The sequence below is a fragment of the Erpetoichthys calabaricus genome, chromosome 1 (genome assembly GCF_900747795.2).
Source record: "Erpetoichthys calabaricus chromosome 1, fErpCal1.3, whole genome shotgun sequence".
Lineage (NCBI taxonomy): Eukaryota > Metazoa > Chordata > Cladistia > Polypteriformes > Polypteridae > Erpetoichthys > Erpetoichthys calabaricus.
Window position 1 is genome coordinate 330,306,359 of NC_041394.2, and position 17,433 is coordinate 330,323,791.

Here is a 17,433-nt window from a genome sequence, read left to right on the forward strand (position 1 = left end):
CGGATTTCAGCCAGGTCAAGACGTAGTGAAATCACTCCACAAGTGTACCTGCCCTATAGGCAAGCTCAGCTCTGTGGTAAGTAGATGTGCTAACTGAGCACCAGTTAAAGCAGCACAAAGCTCTAGACGAGGCATTGAGATTTGCCGTTTGGGGGCTACCCTGGACCTAGCCATCACAAAGCTAACATGTATTCCCCCCTTTTCATCTTCAGTACGTAGATAAGCAGCAGACCCATATAATCGCTCGGAGGCATCACAGAATACATGCAAGTCTCTCTTAGCCCCGGGAGTATCAGCACATGGTGGGATGTAGCAGCGAGGCAAGATTACATGCTTTATACTGCCTAGCTCCTCTACCCAGGTAAGCCATCGTTGCACAAGGGTGTCAGGGGTAATGTGATCATCCCAACCACTTTCAGTCTTCCAAAGGTCTTGTACCAGAACCTTGGCTCGTGCTGTAAAGGGAGTGAGAAACCCCAGTGGGTCATACTGGCTGACAAGTACCTTATAAATGTTCCGCTTAGTTGGCTCAATGCATTCAATTGGGCAACATCTGTAACCAAGACTGTCCATGGCACAGTTCCAGCGGAGACCTAGTGTTGGCTCTAGTGGCTCTTCGCCATGCTGTGAAAGCCACAGTACAGAATTCTCTGATCTGGCCTCATCTGGGAGATGTTGAATGACTGATGTGAAATTGCTGGCCCACTGCCTAATTTCAAAGCCACCTTCAGAAAGATGTTGACACAATTTATCTACTAGCTGCTTGGCACTTTCTATACACGGTAAGCTGTACAGACAGTTATCCACATAAAAAGCTTTATTAACACAATTCCACACCTCTTCAAAGCCTTCCTGATTGTCCTGAGCATGTTTTCTCAATGCATAGGTTGCACAACAAGGGCTACAGGTTGTGCCGAAAGGTAAGACTTGCCATTCATAAACACTTGGTAACTTATCACGGTCCATATTCCTCCATATAAACCTCAGTAATGACCTGTCAGAAGGTAGCAAACGTATTTGATGAAACATAGCCTTGATGTCACCAGATATGGCAACTATATGCTGGCGAAATCGAAGAAGAACACCCAGTAATGAGGGTCCCAAAGTTGGACCTGCAAACAGATGATGATTTAAGGCAAGTCCGTCCCTCTGATAGGAGCAGTTGAATACAAGTTGAATACAATACATACCATTATGCTGCACCATATGATGTGGTATATACCAAGCCTCTTCATGTGATTTTATTTCCCTTTCAGTCAGAATTCTGACATGGCCTGCATCCACAAGCTTCTGGATGTGCAGTGTATGTAAGTCAGCCAAATATTGATCTTTCATAAGACACCTTTCTACACGTCTAAGGTGGGGAAGCATAGCTCCTGGAGAAGCAAGGAAGCATGGACTTCTGGAACGTCTCAATAATGGAGTGGCATATCTTTTGACCCCATGGACCTCAACTCTCACAGTCCTTGTTTCAAGCAAGTCCAGGGCTTGTTGGTCTTGCTTGGACTGGGTCACCTGCTGCAGGTTCAGATAGGGTAAAGTGTCGGTCTGCCAAAGCCGCTCTACATTTCTTATTAGTTCAGTTGAGGGGGATGAGACATTCATCAGTATACATCTTTCATCTTGTCTCTGTCCTTGGATTAGACCTGCAGGCCATTGCAGTGTCCATCCCAAAGCAGTGCGGACTGCAACAGGTGCATTCGGTGGACCAAAATTTACTGGTTAAATCGGCATCACCAGTTGGGGAAAATCTGAGCCTATCAGAAGCAAAGGACAGGCCCGGTCTATCTGAGGTAATGGTACATTGCGGAGATGCAGGTAACGCTTCTTTAACTCGTTAATAGGGTATGAGTATTCTGACAAGCACAGACTGTTTGCAGAGAAGGCCCGTTGAATGGTATATTTCTTGTTGGGTTCATTCACCGAAGAGACTTCAAAGTTCACTGCATTACCAGGAATCCGGACAAAATCCTGTCGGACTGTTCTAAGAGTCATTACCTCTGGGGTTTGGGGTAGCTTTAGTGGTGCTGACTGCCGCAGTCATGATAATGGTCCTTTCCGATCCATCATCTAGGACAGCAAAGGTCTCAACTGAACGCCCAGCATAGTGTACTAGAATCTTCACGACTTTAAGTAGCACTTGATGTGGATGTCTGTTCTGGTCAATGTATATGGCATCAGACTTGACTACAGTCATGAGTACACTCTGCCCTCTTCTCTGCATAACAGTATCATGCAGAATTGTAAGGTGGAGCTCCTTGCATGTGTTGCATGGCTTCTTCAACGTACACGAGTCAGGGGTGTGCGTACGGCCACATTTCCAACAACGCTCGTTATCTCTTATCCAGTTGGCAACCTGTTCAGCACTTAATTTCTTAAAGTCTGTGCAGGCATTCAGATAGTGCTCCTTGTTATTGCAGAATGGGCAATAAGGTTTGAGCTTTTCATTGGACATTTTAAGTGAAGGAGAGGAGTGTGGATTCGGCTGAAATGCAACTGGCTCAGCATTATAGTAAATTGTGTTGGTTGGCTCTGTTCTCCGGACTGAGAGTGTATTCTCCTTTCTGCCATACTTCAATGTCTCCCCCCGATACAGGGCAGCAGCTTGCTCCGAAATGCGTTTAGCACGGGACTTGGTTTGTAGCCAGACTGAAAGGTCCTGCAGTGTGTAGGTACAGTCTGTATTGGACTGTAATATTCCTTGAGCAAAGCAATTTTCCACAAATCCATCACGATAACTAGGGGGCAACTTGCTCAAAAGCCGATCCACATGTGATCCACACCTCAATTCGTAACCACCTTCTCCTTCCAAAGCCTGAAGCATACCAACCAATGAATGTACTGAAAGGGCAAAGTCCTCAAATGCTTCAGCATCCCCAAATTTTATAGGTGAAGCATTAATTATTGTTCCTATTTCACTCTGTACTAGCTGCCTTGGTTGACCATATTTCTCTTTCAGCGCTTGCAGGGAAATCGAATATGGATTTGGGCAATGCATATATGCTTTGGCCAATTTGTGTGCACCAGGAAATGTCAAACATCCAAGCAGCACTTGGTATTTGTACTGTTCAGTTAGATGGGGATGGCCATTTAAAAGACTGTCTAGTCCCATTTTGAAGAGAGCAAATTCACTCTCTTTGCCACTCTCAAAGCATGGCAGTTTCGGCTTAGGAATCCCACATGATGAAGCAATAAGCAAGTCCATCATATCGGGTGCGACTTGTACTGAAGGTGCATAGGCAGATGGCTTTGACAGGAAGGGTGATTCTGTAGGCATGTCAGAAATCGTAGGAGGGACATCCACCAGCTGGAAAGGCTGATGTACAAGTCGTGGACCCCCAAGCAGTTGGTGCCTGGTGTTTCCACTCTGCATATTGTTTGTTACATGTTGGATTGGTGTATTAATTATAGGAAAACTAAAATCCTGGTGGTCTTGGGACATTATTGTTGCAGTAGAGACCCTGGCACTGTCATCCTTATTTCTGCCACTCAGGTCTAATGGATAGGACACGGTGAAGGGCTCTTCATTCACATTAAGCAAATCTTTAGTTGGTGCTGACAGATTTGAGAAGTGCTTTGGGATCTGGGAAACAGTAGGGGTCACAATCCCTTTGCGTTCATTTTCCATAACAAATGAAGAAATCATTTGTGCTTCTTCTAAGTCCTGTTCAGCCCTTCGGAGACGTCGCTGCTGGGACAACTGCTGGGCTATAGCCTCTCTTTCCTTCAATGCTTCTCTAGCCTGAGTGTCTAGTAGTCTACATCGCTCATCTAGTTTAAGGTCTTCCTCTATTTGTTTTCTGAGTTCTTGCAGTTCCACATATTTCCTTTTTTCTCTAAGAAAGGCAGACTGTGAATCGCTCAATGACAAATGCGTAACATTACTATGCTGTGAACTTACAGTGCGATGTGACCGCTCGCTGTGACCTACATGGGAACCCAAAGCCGTCTGAGGAATATTCTGTTGGGATATTGAGCAGCTTGTAACAGAGCGTGCCTTTTGTCTTGATGGGTAATATCCCACCTCATAGGCTCCTAGCTGGGGTGGAGCGCGAGTCTCCCGGTGGATGCGGAGGCGAACTGACTGCTGACTGCGTGCATCTGCGGCAGAACTTGTTTGGCAAGTTGTGCTCACTGTGCATTCAGGAGGGTAACTCGTCTCAGTACATAAAACAGAAGGACTGACCTGACCTGACCAGCTACTGAAGGGTTAACATTTCCTGCCGTATTGATCAGGTCCGCTTTATCTGAAGTGTTACTTTGAAGAGGTGGGCTCAACTCATCAGCGTTTTGCTCCTTATCCATTTGCCTTTGAGCTTTATCCTTGTAAAGAAAATCCGGCTCGAAGGACCATAAAAATGAGAGCTGGTCTCCGTACGACAGGCTGGTGTAATAGATGCGGGTGAGATAAAGTCCAAACGACCGTAGACACGATCAGATGTCTGGTCACGGGAGGTGCCGCTATTAACTCCACGGTGGTACAACTTTGTTTGTAAACTCCCCTTTCCAATATCGAGGTAAAGATTAATTTCAAGCACAATCTGAACTCTGAAAGTACTTTAATTCTTGTTGCTGTGGTCTGTAAACCAATTAAATACATACACTAAGTTACAACGTTACGTACAAATACACATCTTAACACTCTGAATGTGTAAGTTTAACAAACATTTGAACCTCTTTATATCAAATTATCTATGATAAACTTACTTTTCCGCAAGGACGCACAGCATTAATGGCTCAAGTGATAAGAGAAAAGGACAAACTATTCCCACAACGTGCAGCAAGCAAACAACGGAACGAAAGACGTGCGAAGCCTGAACTTTCACCCGGAAATATGTAGGAAAAGTTCCACAAGTGATTTTTAATATTCTGCTATTAGAGGTCGCAATTCAACCTCACAAAGGACTTTCTGACAATCATCTTGCAAATAATATTATTTAAAAATAATCAAATATTGCTTCATAAGTAGTAAATGATATCCAATAACCTACTTGTGTGTTATGAATCTCCATGTAGACACCCTTGAGCTAAACTGTAAGCCAAATTTATTCCCCTATTAGACATTTAAAATCTTGAACTACTCAAAATTAAGAGATACAGTGGGAAGACTCCTGTCTTTCTATAATTCTATAAGTTACACATACAGTAACTTCAGTTGCTCACATATAAAAGTCACGGTAATCAGTTTTTGAAAATGTGTCTTTACACTTCCTCCTCAAAGAGGAACCATTTTAAAATGAGGGTGAGCTGCTTTGTGTACAAGTTCACTTTGGTATTGAAGGCTGCTCTGAAAACTTCAACAACAGTCCACTTGCTCAGCCGGGTGAGGCACCTTGCAAACTTTTTCCACCATAGCAGTACATAGTGAAGCAACATTTATTGGACTTGACAACACACAAACTTGTGATTGATGCAGTCACATGATGAAACATTAATTGGAAATGCTAGAAAGGTTTTTTGCAACAACTGCCAGTCATCTGAGCAGCTCTGCATACTGTACAGGCAGCACGGTTGCTTATGGTGTGACTGGCATGCAGCACACTTATCTGCTCCACAGTTACCCTGTCCTTTCTAATGTTGTGATACAGTGCATCCAGAAAGTATTCACAGCGCATCACTTTTTCCACATTTTGTTATGTTACAGCCTTATTCCAAAATGGATTAAATTCATTTTTTTCCTCAGAATTCTACACACAACACCCCATAATGACAACGTGAAAAAAGTTTACTTGAGGTTTTTGCAAATTTATTAAAAATAAAAAAACTGAGAAATCCCATGTACATAAGTATTCACAGCCTTTGCTCAATACTTTGTCGATGCACCTTTGGCAGCAATTACAGCCTCAAGTCTTCTTGAATATGATGCCACAAGCTTGGCACACCTATCCTTGGCCAGTTTTGCCCATTCCTCTTTGCAGCACCTCTCAAGCTCCATCAGGTTGGATGGGAAGCGTCGGTGCACAGTCATTTTAAGATCTCTCCAGAGGTGTTCAATCGGATTCAAGTCTGGGCTCTGGCTGGGCCACTCAAGTACATTCACAGAGTTGTCCTCAAGCCACTCCTTTGATATCTTGGCTGTGTGCTTAGGGTCGTTGTCCTGCTGAAAGATGAACCGTCGCCCCAGTCTGAGGTCAAGAGCGCTCTGGAGCAGGTTTTCATCCATGATGTCTCTGTACATTGCTGCAGTCATCTTTCCCTTTATCCTGACTAGTCTCCCAGTTCCTGCAGCTGAAAAACATCCCCACAGCATGATGCTGCCACCACCATGCTTCACTGTAGGGATGGTGCCAGGTTTCCACCAAACGTGACGCCTGGCATTCACACCAAAGAGTTCAATCTTTGTCTCATCGGACCAGAGAATTTTCTTTCTCATGGTCTGAGAGTCCTTCAAGTGCCTTTTGGCAAACTCCAGGCGGGCTGCCATGTGCCTTTTACTAAGGAGTGGCTTCCGTCTGGCCACTCTACCATACAGGCCTGATTGGTGGATTGCTGCAGAGATGGTTGTCTTTCTGGAAGGTTCTCCTCTCTCCACAGAGGACCTCTGGAGCTCTGACAGAGTGACCATTGGGTTCTTGGTCACCTCCCTGACTAAGGCCCTTCTCCCCCGATTGCTCAGTTTAGATGGCCAGCCAACTCTAGGAAGAGTCCTGGTGGTTTTGAACTTCTTCCACTTACAGATGATGGAGGCCACTATGCTCATTGGGACCTTCAAAGCAGCAGAAATTTTTCTGTAACCTTCCCCAGATTTGTGCCTCGAGACAATCCTGTCTTGGAGGTCTACAGACAATTCCTTTGACTTCATGCTTGGTTTGTGCTCTGACGTGAACTGTCAACTGTGGGACCTTATATAGACAGGTGTGTGCCTTTCCAAATCATGTCCAGTCAACTGTATTTACCACAGGTGGACTCCAATGAAGCTGCAGAAACATCTCAAGGATGATCAGGGGAAACAGGATGCACCTGAGCTCAATTTTGAGCTTCAAGGAAAAGGCTGTGAATACTTATGTAAATGTGCTAAGGCTAAGGCTGTAATATAACAAAATGTGGAAAAAGTGATGCGCTGTGAATACTCTCCGGATGCACTGTATGTGATTTGTCTGCTGCCCTGGATGTTCAGTTGTCCCAAGTTAGTGCTACTGTCTCTGCTGACGTGAAAGATGTGGTGATGCTTTAAGAATTCATAAAGCCCAGGTGCAATAACGTCACTCATTTGCTTAATGGTTGGTACAGCATACAGCAGTTCAAAAACGTGTATCATTTGTTCAAAGCCCTCATTTTCAACAAATGGTGTAGGGTATTGTATCTTTACAGATAAAAACTGCTATAGATTGATATTTTTGGGTACCAGGTGAATGGAATGGAAGCTTGGAGCCACCCGCTGTCTCCAGTGTAGATTTGCTTAGGCTCTACTCATTTGGATGTCAACTGAAATTACGTTTATCGGTGACTTTGGGATAAATTTAACAACAATACTTAACTTCTCAGCTGCACAGCTTACATATGGCTTTGCTTTTATCCAGTTGTTCCTTACCAATGCGCTGATTTCAGTGGAGGAGGTCACACCATTTTATGCTGTCTTACCTGCAGCCGGAACCTTTTCATTCTATGTGAAGTATTAAAGTGCTTAACAGGCGCATTGACGACATCTTCTGGGTCAGATGCCAAAAATGAAGATAAACAAAAAACTGCATATAGCAACTGAGCAGGATAGAGATTCATAAGATCGATCTTGAGACTTTAAGAACTGCTATCTAATCATTCAAATGAAAAATAACAATTAACTGGAAAATCCATATTTTTACACGGGCTTAACACCCATGTGGATAGCGATGGAGACACCTGGAGAGGTGTGATTGGGAGGAACAGCTCTCCCTAATCTAAAACTGTGTGGTGTTTTGTTATTGGACTTGTGTGCTAGGCGTGGTTTGTCCTTAACGAACACCATGTTCAAACATAAGGTGGCTTATAAGTATACTTGGTACCAGAGCACCTTAGGCCAAGGATCTATGATCTATTTTATAATCTTATCACCAGATTTGTGGCCGTATGTTCTGGACACTTGGGTGAATAGAGGGGCAGTGATGTCAACTGATCACCACCTGGTGGTGAGTTGGGTTAGATGGTAGGAGAGGCACCTGGACAGACCTGGAAAGCCCAAGTAAGTAGTGAGGGTTGACTGGGAATGTCTGGGGGAGGCCCCTGTCCAGAAGACTTTCAACTCCTACCTCCAAAAGAGCTCTTCCCACATCCCGGGGGAGACAGAACTTTATTTGTGCCCAGGGGTGTATTTGGCTTTTTACAGCAGCTCTTTCAAAAAATAAATACATAAATAGGTAGGCAAGTAGTAAGTAGTAAATAAGTTAAGAAATGCCACATCATATGAGGTCCCTCCTCTTTTTTTCTACCCAGGTCTTTTCCCATTCTATTCTCATGCCCCATGGGTTTTGCCTTTCTTCCTGTATTAATTTTTCTTTTGCTGCGCTTTGTAAGTATTCTAATTTCTCTTGGCTTATTTTCTCTCATCAGTTACCTTATCTAGTTTGGTAATCGATAGTACTTTCCAGGATTCCAGCTTTGTACAAGACCTCCTGGCATATCCTTTAGTTGGAAATTCTGGATTTGTTGCATAAAAGTAGCAGTACATGATCTCTTCTTTACCTTCAAGTCCATTGGACTCTTCATTTCTTGCTCAAGCTACTTTTTTGTGGTCTGTTCTGTTCCACTGTGGGGGTCCCGGCAACACTGTCCATCTGGACTGACACCACAATTGAAGTTCTTTTTGTCTTCTCCTTTTTGCACTATCACTAGCACCATTACCTACCCTAGTGCAGAGGCAGGTGTTGAGCACCTGTTTATCCTGGGAGACTTGTGGCCAGTATGGTTCCTTTTCATACTACAATAGTTGTTTTGCCTTGATGAGGTTTGGTATAGATCTTGTACAATGAAGCTCACCAAGTGAAGGTACTCATTAAGACTTGAGTAATTAGAAAGTTGATTTTTTGATTCCTTTCTCCCACCTATCTTTCTTCTACTTCTTCCCCTCTCTGACATACTCCTCAGGGCTTCTTTCTCTCAGGGATTAATTTCTCAACAATAGCTTAGTTTACTCCTGTCCTGAAAAATAAGCAAACTTTACTCTTGAGTCCTGAAGTGTGTTGGTTTTCTGGAGTGATTTTTGCACTGCCACTGTTTATATTATCATAGGTTTGTTGCCAGGGCTTGGCATAGTTTTTGCATTGTTCCTAATTGTGCTTCTTTCTGTAATTCGTATGGAGTGATGGTAATTGGAAAAGCATCCAGATGGGCCTAGATTTTTTTTTTTTGATAAAGCCTGTTGATCCCAGCACCACTGGTAAAATCTCAGTGGTTTAATTCAACATCAGGCTCATCTCAGATTGCATTTCTTGATACTTGGTTATTTACTTTTTTTTTTTTTTTGTCTCTCCATTCTGAGTACGGAGTAATCAATTGGGACTGAAACTTTTCTTTATCAGACTGTTTTTCCCTGACAACTATGTCTGGTTTCCTGGCATCCGTCTTTCTGTCTGTTGATATTGGTCTGTTCCAAGTGACTAACTAAGTCTACTAATTTTTGGTTAGTCATTCTGGAGTGTGGTCTCAGTGCATCTGTAGTACTGGCAAGTTGTACTTTTTGCATATTTTCCAGTGCAGCAGTCTGGTAACTTTATTGTGTCTTTGCGTGTATAATTCTTTTGTCATTCTGAAAATTGCTTTTGGTGGTGAATTGTTGTCCACAGTCAGAACAGTAAAATAGCTTTTCTCCCATGTGTATTCTTCTGTGGGAATGAAGTGTGCTTTTGGTTGTGAATTGTTTTCCACAGTCAGAACACGAAAATGGCTTCTCCCCAGTGTGAGTTCTTATGTGTGTCTGAAGATTGCCATTCTTGGAGAACCATTTCCCACATTCAGTACAGCAATATGGCTTCTCACCAGTGTGAATTCTTCTGTGGGTCTTAAGATTGCTGTTTTTGGAGAATCGTTTGCCACAGTCGGAACAGCAATAAGGGTTTTCTCCATTGTGAACTCTTTTGTGCATCTGAAGACTGTTATTCCTGGAGAATTGTTTGCCACATTCACAACAGCAATATGGTTTCTCTCCTGTGTGACTTCGTTTGTGCATCTGAAGATTGCTACTGTTGGTGAATTGTTTGCCACACTCAGCACAGCAATATGGGTTGTCTCTAGTGTGAATTCGTATGTGTATATGAAGGCTACTATTCATGGAGAATCGTTTGCCACATTCAGAACAACAATATGGCTTTTCTCCAGTGTGAATTCTTGTGTGTATCTGAAGATTGCTTTTAGTGGTGAATTGCTGCCCACAGTCAGAACAGGAATATGGCTTCTCTCCAGTGTGAATTCTTGTGTGGGTATGAAGTGTGCTTTTGGTTGTGAATCGTTTTCCACAGTGAGAACAACAAAATGGCTTCTCTCCAGTGTGAATTCTTAGGTGGATCTGAAGGCCAGTACTGCTGGAGAATCTTCTATCACATTCAGAACAACAGTATGGCTTCTCTCCAGTGTGAATTCTTGCATGGGCCTGAAGATTGCCTTTTCTGGAGAATAGTTTTCCACATTCAGAACAGCAATGTATCTCTTGTTTTAAGCAACTAGTCTGATCACCTTTACATTCATGTTTGCATTCAATAGCTTTCTTCAAATTTTTACAGGCAGTCATTGCTGCTGAATTTGAACTTTTAATATTTATCATGTTGGTCCTTTCTGGTTTCTCAGTGACTTGGGAACTTCCCTGTAAAATGTCTGGTATTAAAATCTTTGATCCTGACTTCAGTATCTTCATATTTCCATCATACAGTGTCTGTTGTGGTTTGCATTTAGGAATGGGTTGAATTAATGATGGTGGAATGACACTCTCCTGTAAATCTGCAGAAACACACAAATGCAAAATTTTAAGTACGTACATGTTTAGTAGGTGACTATATGGGCAACAATTCAGTGTACAATATAGTTTAATCCTACTGAAATAAATTTAACACAAAATAACCCACCCTAGTACTTTGCTTTTATTGGTGACTGATTCTCTCTTTTCCTCTGCATCAAACATCACTGGTTTAATTAATATCTTAAGTCCACCCAAAAAAATAGAACAACTGTATTTGGAAAATACCCCAAAAAGACAATAGAATGAAAAAAACATTAGTTGTAAACTACAGCTGTCTCTAGAAGACAAAAGCAACAGATAACAGGATAATAACAGGATTTACAATATTATTGATCGCAATTTGTTATGTATTGCATTTACCATCAATTTTTTTACTTTAAGTAATTCAAAGTTATGTATTCAATGTAGTTCTCTAAAGTAAATAAATATTTGCAGAAGTCAAACCAGTCAGGACCATGCTGCAGTGTAACAGTAAAATGGCTTGTAAGGCATCATAGACAATAGAGTCTAGCTGCAGACCTGCAGTGGTAGACCCCTCCATGACGGCTTCAGCGAGAGGGCCTTGTGATGTCATTCAAGGTACAAGCGGCCGGAGGTGTGAAGTGGAAAGTCTTGAAAACGTGTCATTAAGTGGGTCCCCAAGACTAATATATTGCTTTAGTGGATAAACGTATGTGTCCATGTACTGTAAATGCAGATATGGATGCTGAGTGACAGATAGATAGAGTGTAGCTGCACTTTACTAAACACATCAATTAATAAGTGGACAACTTACAAAAAAGAAAGCTAATTTACTGTTTGTACATTTGTAATGAAGTTGAAATCTCCTTAAAACTAATTACAATAATATTTACAAGTACTCTTATATTTGAGATGGTGTAATACTTCAATATTTACAAAAAGTCATGTTAAATATTCTGTGATTATGTATGCGAGTTCATGCCACAATTTAACACATATACTATAATATTTCTATCACATGATGTTACAATTTGAAAGTCACCTTGTTAAGTTTGATGAGTTAATATTTTCACGGCATACACTATGAAATTTGTGAGTCTCTAGCTGCACACCTACTGTAACTGCTCAAGCCATAGGACCCTGGCATCATCTTACAGAATTAATCCCAGTATATTTAACATTAAGTGTTTTCAGATATAAAATCGTGACACTGTTTCACAGAAATATTATAACGTTGTAACATTTAGCTGACTGCACTTGAGATGGGTGAGGCTAAATGCCTGATTGACAGAAACCCCCCCACACAGGTAGGCACTGTCACACAATTTTTTTTTCTCAACATTATGGAATAACATAAGAAAAAAGTGAAATCTTAACACTTACAATTATATACATACAGTGAAGTACTTACATTCCACCTTTTAAAAAACTGTAAGAATACTGGAGTGGTGCTAAAGAAAAGTCACAATGGTAAAAATGCAATTATAATGGTGGTAATGGTCATTGATGGTGGTTTACAACTAATGCCTTTTTTCATTCTAATGTGTTTTTGGGGTTTCCGTCATTGATGGCGATTTGTGGAGTTTCAACACAAGTTTTAATGTAAGCCCATTTGAGAAAGGCTTATATTTGGAACTAAATCTTTAGCCAAGAATTCAAACTCTACTATTGTGCTCTTGTTGCTGTGTTGATTGTTTTATTTGACTTTGTCATGTCTGTGTATTATTATTATTATTAGTAGTAGTAGTCTTGTTGTTGCTGCATTTTTATCCATGTTGTAACCTAAACTTTTTATCTACAAGGCCGCTGTTGTACTAACAAACTTCAGAATACTGATTTTATATATATACATATATATATATATACATATATATATATATATATATATATATATATATATATATATCTATAATAATAAAAGGCAAAGCCCTCACTGACTGACTCACTCACTCACTGACTCACTCATCACTAATTCTCCAACTTCCCGTGTAGGTGGAAGGCTGAAATTTGGCAGGCTCATTCCTTACAGCTTACTTACAAAAGTTAGGCAGGTTTCATTTCGAAATTCAAAGCGTAATGGTCATAACTGGAACATATTTTTTGTCCATACACTGTAATGGAGGAGGCGGAGTCACGTATCGCGTCATCACGCCTCCTACGTAATCACGTGAACTAAAAACAAGGAAGACATTTACAGCACGAGTCACACGCGGGAACGAAGGTAAATGACGTTAATTTTTCACTGTCTTTTAATACTGTGTAAGCATACATATTAACACATGTGCAATTAAACGTGTGCATTTACGGGGTGATTTCTCAGGCTTAAAAGCTCACCTTTTATCAAACGCGGGAAGAAAGGTAACTGACGTTGTTCACTGTCTTTTAATACTGTGTAACCATACATATTAACACATGTCCAATTAAACGTGTGCATTTACGGGGTGATTTCTCAGGCTTAAAAGCTCGCCTTTTACTAAAAAGGTAAATGCAAAACTATTTTCAATCAGTTTATTGAAACGCTCCCGTTAAGGATTGCAGTAACATATTCGTGAGATAAAAGAACGAAGTAGGGGGAAATGGAGGAACAGCCGCAAACAGCGAAGAGCAAAAAATTAATTAAACAATTGAGAACGGAGCGAGTTAAGCATACAAGCATGTTCATAAGGGAAACAAAGCACGGTGTAAAACGTAAGTTTCAATTAAGTTTATAGAAACGCTCCTGCTGCGGATTGCAATAACATATTCGCGAGATAAAAGTTTAATGAGAAGACACGAGGTATAAACTAACCACACGCCGTGGCGCAACGTTAGGGGCAACAGTTTCAACCAATCAGTTTATTGAAACGCTCCCGTTAAGGATTGCAATAACATATTCGCCAGATAAAAGAACGAAGTAGGGGGAAATGGAGGAACAGCCGCAAACAGCGAAGAGCAAAAAATTAATTAAACAATTGAGAACGGAGCGAGTTAAGCATACAAGCATGTTCATAAGGGAAACAAAGCACGGTGTAAAACGTAAGTTTCAATTAAGTTTATAGAAACGCTCCCGCTGCGGATTGCAATAACATATTCGCGAGATAAAAGTTTAATGAGAAGACACGAGGTATAAACTAACCACACACCGTGGCGCAATGTTAGGGGCAACAGTTTCAACCATTCTATGATCTGCTTCTCGCAACTGAAAGACGGCACATGGTGGATGTTAGCCGACTTGCTGACCACAACGTTAGGGGCTTCAACTATGGCGCTGACGCCACATCTCAGTGCCAACACTTTGCAGACTGTACTTAAAAGACACGCCCTCCTCACTGGACAGTTAAAATCACCAATCAAACTAACGATGACATCAAGTATTACCCAATCCAAAGTAGGAAAGGAGGCATCTTCATAAAATGCGTGTGGGATGATTTGCATGACACGCTGCTTTAAAAAAAAAAATGATAAAAAAAATACGGGATAAATCCCGTCCAGTATTGATTCAAAACGGGACGCGCAATTTCATTCTCAAACGCGGCACGATTCCGTATTTTAAAGACGGGTGGCAACCCTACAGTGCCAGGTAACCACCCATACAATCAGATTGTGATTCAGACTAGGAATGCCATGAATGTAATTACCCCGATCTACATACAAGGCGAAAGTCTTGCAACATCAAAGATGATGGTTTGGGATAAGTACACCATACAACATAAAAGAGCTTATGAAGCCTTGAACCGAAAAAAGCAAGATCTCAGAGATCGTAAAAAAAAAATAGGAGGTAATGTCGTTTTACTCGCTGTAGATTTTACTCAAACATTACCAGTTATTCCACGAGGGAGACCAGCAGATGAACTCAACGCGTGTTTAAAATCCATGCTTCTCCCACACTCGGTTATATGTCGCGTGTTCTCGGGTAGGTGCACCAAAAAATTTATACATTAAGCATGTAATGGGCAAACAAAAAATGAGGTATACCCGAAGGCACTGTAGTAGTACTTCATGTAACTTTACTTCTTAAATGTTAATGTTTTACTGTTTAATAATTTATACGCTTCTTATATGTTGTTCAAATTCTTTTATCAAAATAACACTGACAGCGCAATGCACGATAACATGGAGTGAATACACCATACGCATCCGCCCACGGCTGCCCTGCTATGCGCAGATAGGAGTTGATTCTACAATAAAATAAAATAAAGATAAAAAGAGTAAAACAATCATCACCCATAAAGCGTGTGTGTGTGTATATATGTGTATATATAGATGTTGATATGTGGATGTGTATATGTATATATATATATATATATATATATATATATATATATATATATATATATATATATATATATATGTAGATATGTATATATATGTGGTATATGTATATATATGTTTATATGTGTGTGTGTGTATTTTATATATATAAAACACAGCACACAGCAACACTCATAACAATGACAACACAATTACATTGACAATCATGTTACGTTATTTTTAAAATGTTTCCTTTTTTTTTCATTCCCTCTTTTACACACTACTTCTCCGCTGCGAAGCGTGGGTATTTTGCTAGTATATATATATACTTAGTATACAGTATTTGCAGATATACACTCACAGGCCACTTTATTAGGTGCCTCTGTTCAACTGCTTGTTAACATAAATATGTAAATAGTCAATGACATGGAAGCAACTCAAAGCATGTAGGCCTGTAAACGTTGTCAAGACAACCTGCTAAAGTTCAAACCGAGCGCAAGAATGGGGAAGGTGACTGAAGTGACTTTGAACATGGCCTGGTGGTTGGTGCCAGATGGGCTCGTCTGAGTATTTGAGAAACTGCTGACCTACTGGGATTTACTCACACAACCATCTCTAGGGTGTACAGAGAATGGTCCAAAAAAAGGGGGAATATCCAGTGAACGGGAGTTCTCTGGGTGAAAATGCCTTGTCGATGCCAGACATCAGAGGAGAATGGCCAGACTGGTTTGAGCTGATAGAAAGGCAATAGTAACTCAAATAACCACTCGTTACAGCCGAGGTAAACAAAAGAGCAGCTCTGACTGCACAACACATTGAACCTTGAAGCAGATGGGCTACAGCAGCAGACCACACTAGGTACCACTTCTGTCAGCTCAGAACAGACAACTGAGCCTACAATTCACATGGGCTCACCAAAATTGGACAACAGGAGATTGGAAAAACATCGCCTGGTCTGGTGAGTCTTGATTTCTGCTGCAACATTTGGATGGTAGGGTCTAAAACATGAAAGCATGGATCCATCCTGCCTTGTATGAACAGTTCTGGCTGGTGGTGGTAGTGTAATGGTGTAGAGGATATTTTCTTGGCACACTTTGTGCCCCTTAGTACTAATTGAGCATCGTTTAAATGCCACAGCCTACCTGAGTATTGTTGCTGACAAAGTCCATCCCTTTATGACCGCAGTGTACTCATCTTCTGATGGATCCTTCCAGCAGGATAACACGCCATGTCACAAAACTCTAATCATCTTAAACTGGTTTCTTGAACATGACAAGGAGTTCACTGGACTCAAATGGCCTCCACAGTCACCAGATCTCAATCCAATAGAGCACCTTTGGGATGTGGTGGAACTGGAGAATCGCATCATGGATGTACAGCTGACAAATCTACAGCAACTGCGTAATGCTATCATGTCAATATGGACCAAAACCCTGAGGAATGTTTCCAGCACATCGTTGAAGCTATGCCATGTAGAAATATGGCAGTTCTGAAGGCAAAAGGGGGTCCAACCCGGTGGTAGCAAGGTGTACCTAGTCCAGTCAGTGTAACTATTCAGTAGGACTTAGTAATCCTTCCTGCTCAGCTTTTATCTTGTTTGTACATAATGATAATTAATGATATTTTTGACACTGTATATATACTAATTATGTAATTTTGTAAAATTGCGTGAATTTCTGCAATCTGTTTAAGGTGTCAGTCACATCATTTGTTAAAAGTCACCTACGTTTGCACCATGCTTGTTTAGTTAAAGAGGGCCGGCATCTTGTGGCTTGCAAGATACGAGTGAAATACCCAAGAGGAGCCTGCAGGTGAAGGACACAGCTGAGGTTCGTTTTGTATTTAATGTTATATATTATTCAATTTAATGTTTTTAATACCCATTGTGTGTGTTTTATTGCCTTAAAGTGAATCTTTTTTATATTTTATATATTATATTTTTATATTTTCCAAAAATAGTACATTATTTTTTTTCCCCAGATATTTAGAGAATTCACTGTTTAGCAAACCCTGTGCAGTAATACATACTCTATATGAATTAAGTGTATCATGCCATGCGTAAAAGGTGCCCTCCGTAATGTTTGGGGCAAAGAGATATAATTCCTTGATGTACACCTTTGCTCCACAGTTTAAAATAAACAATGGTATAAAACACTGGTGGTTAGAGAAAAAACTGTGCACAAAAGATGTGGACCTTCTGTCTGTGTTGCTGTGCCCCGTTTATCTGCCCAGAGCATCTCCACAGATTTTCATCCTGCTCGTGTATATTCACCCAAGGCCAGTGGCGACTGAGGCTGCTAACACAACTGTCTTGAAGC

The 17,433-nt window shown here is 41.0% G+C and overlaps 1 protein-coding gene and 1 long non-coding RNA gene across 2 annotated transcripts in view; both read right to left on the minus strand.

Moving 5' to 3' along the window:
• Positions 1–4,408: 4,408 nt before the first annotated feature.
• On the minus strand, positions 4,409–5,574 carry LOC127527896 (uncharacterized). Its single transcript, XR_007935070.1, has 2 exons — positions 4,708–5,574; positions 4,409–4,579 (listed from the first exon to the last, which is right to left on the minus strand). It is a non-coding gene; the product is annotated as an uncharacterized LOC127527896 (long non-coding RNA).
• Positions 5,575–7,629: 2,055 nt separating this feature from the next.
• The window catches only part of LOC114666753 (zinc finger protein 721-like), a 207,283-nt gene continuing 197,479 nt past the window's right edge, over positions 7,630–17,433 (minus strand). Inside the window, exon 6 of the mRNA XM_051924990.1 lies at positions 7,630–10,572. Coding sequence (XP_051780950.1) covers positions 9,686–10,572 — 887 coding nt within the window. The 3' untranslated portion in view covers positions 7,630–9,685. The remainder of the gene's footprint in view (positions 10,573–17,433) is intronic.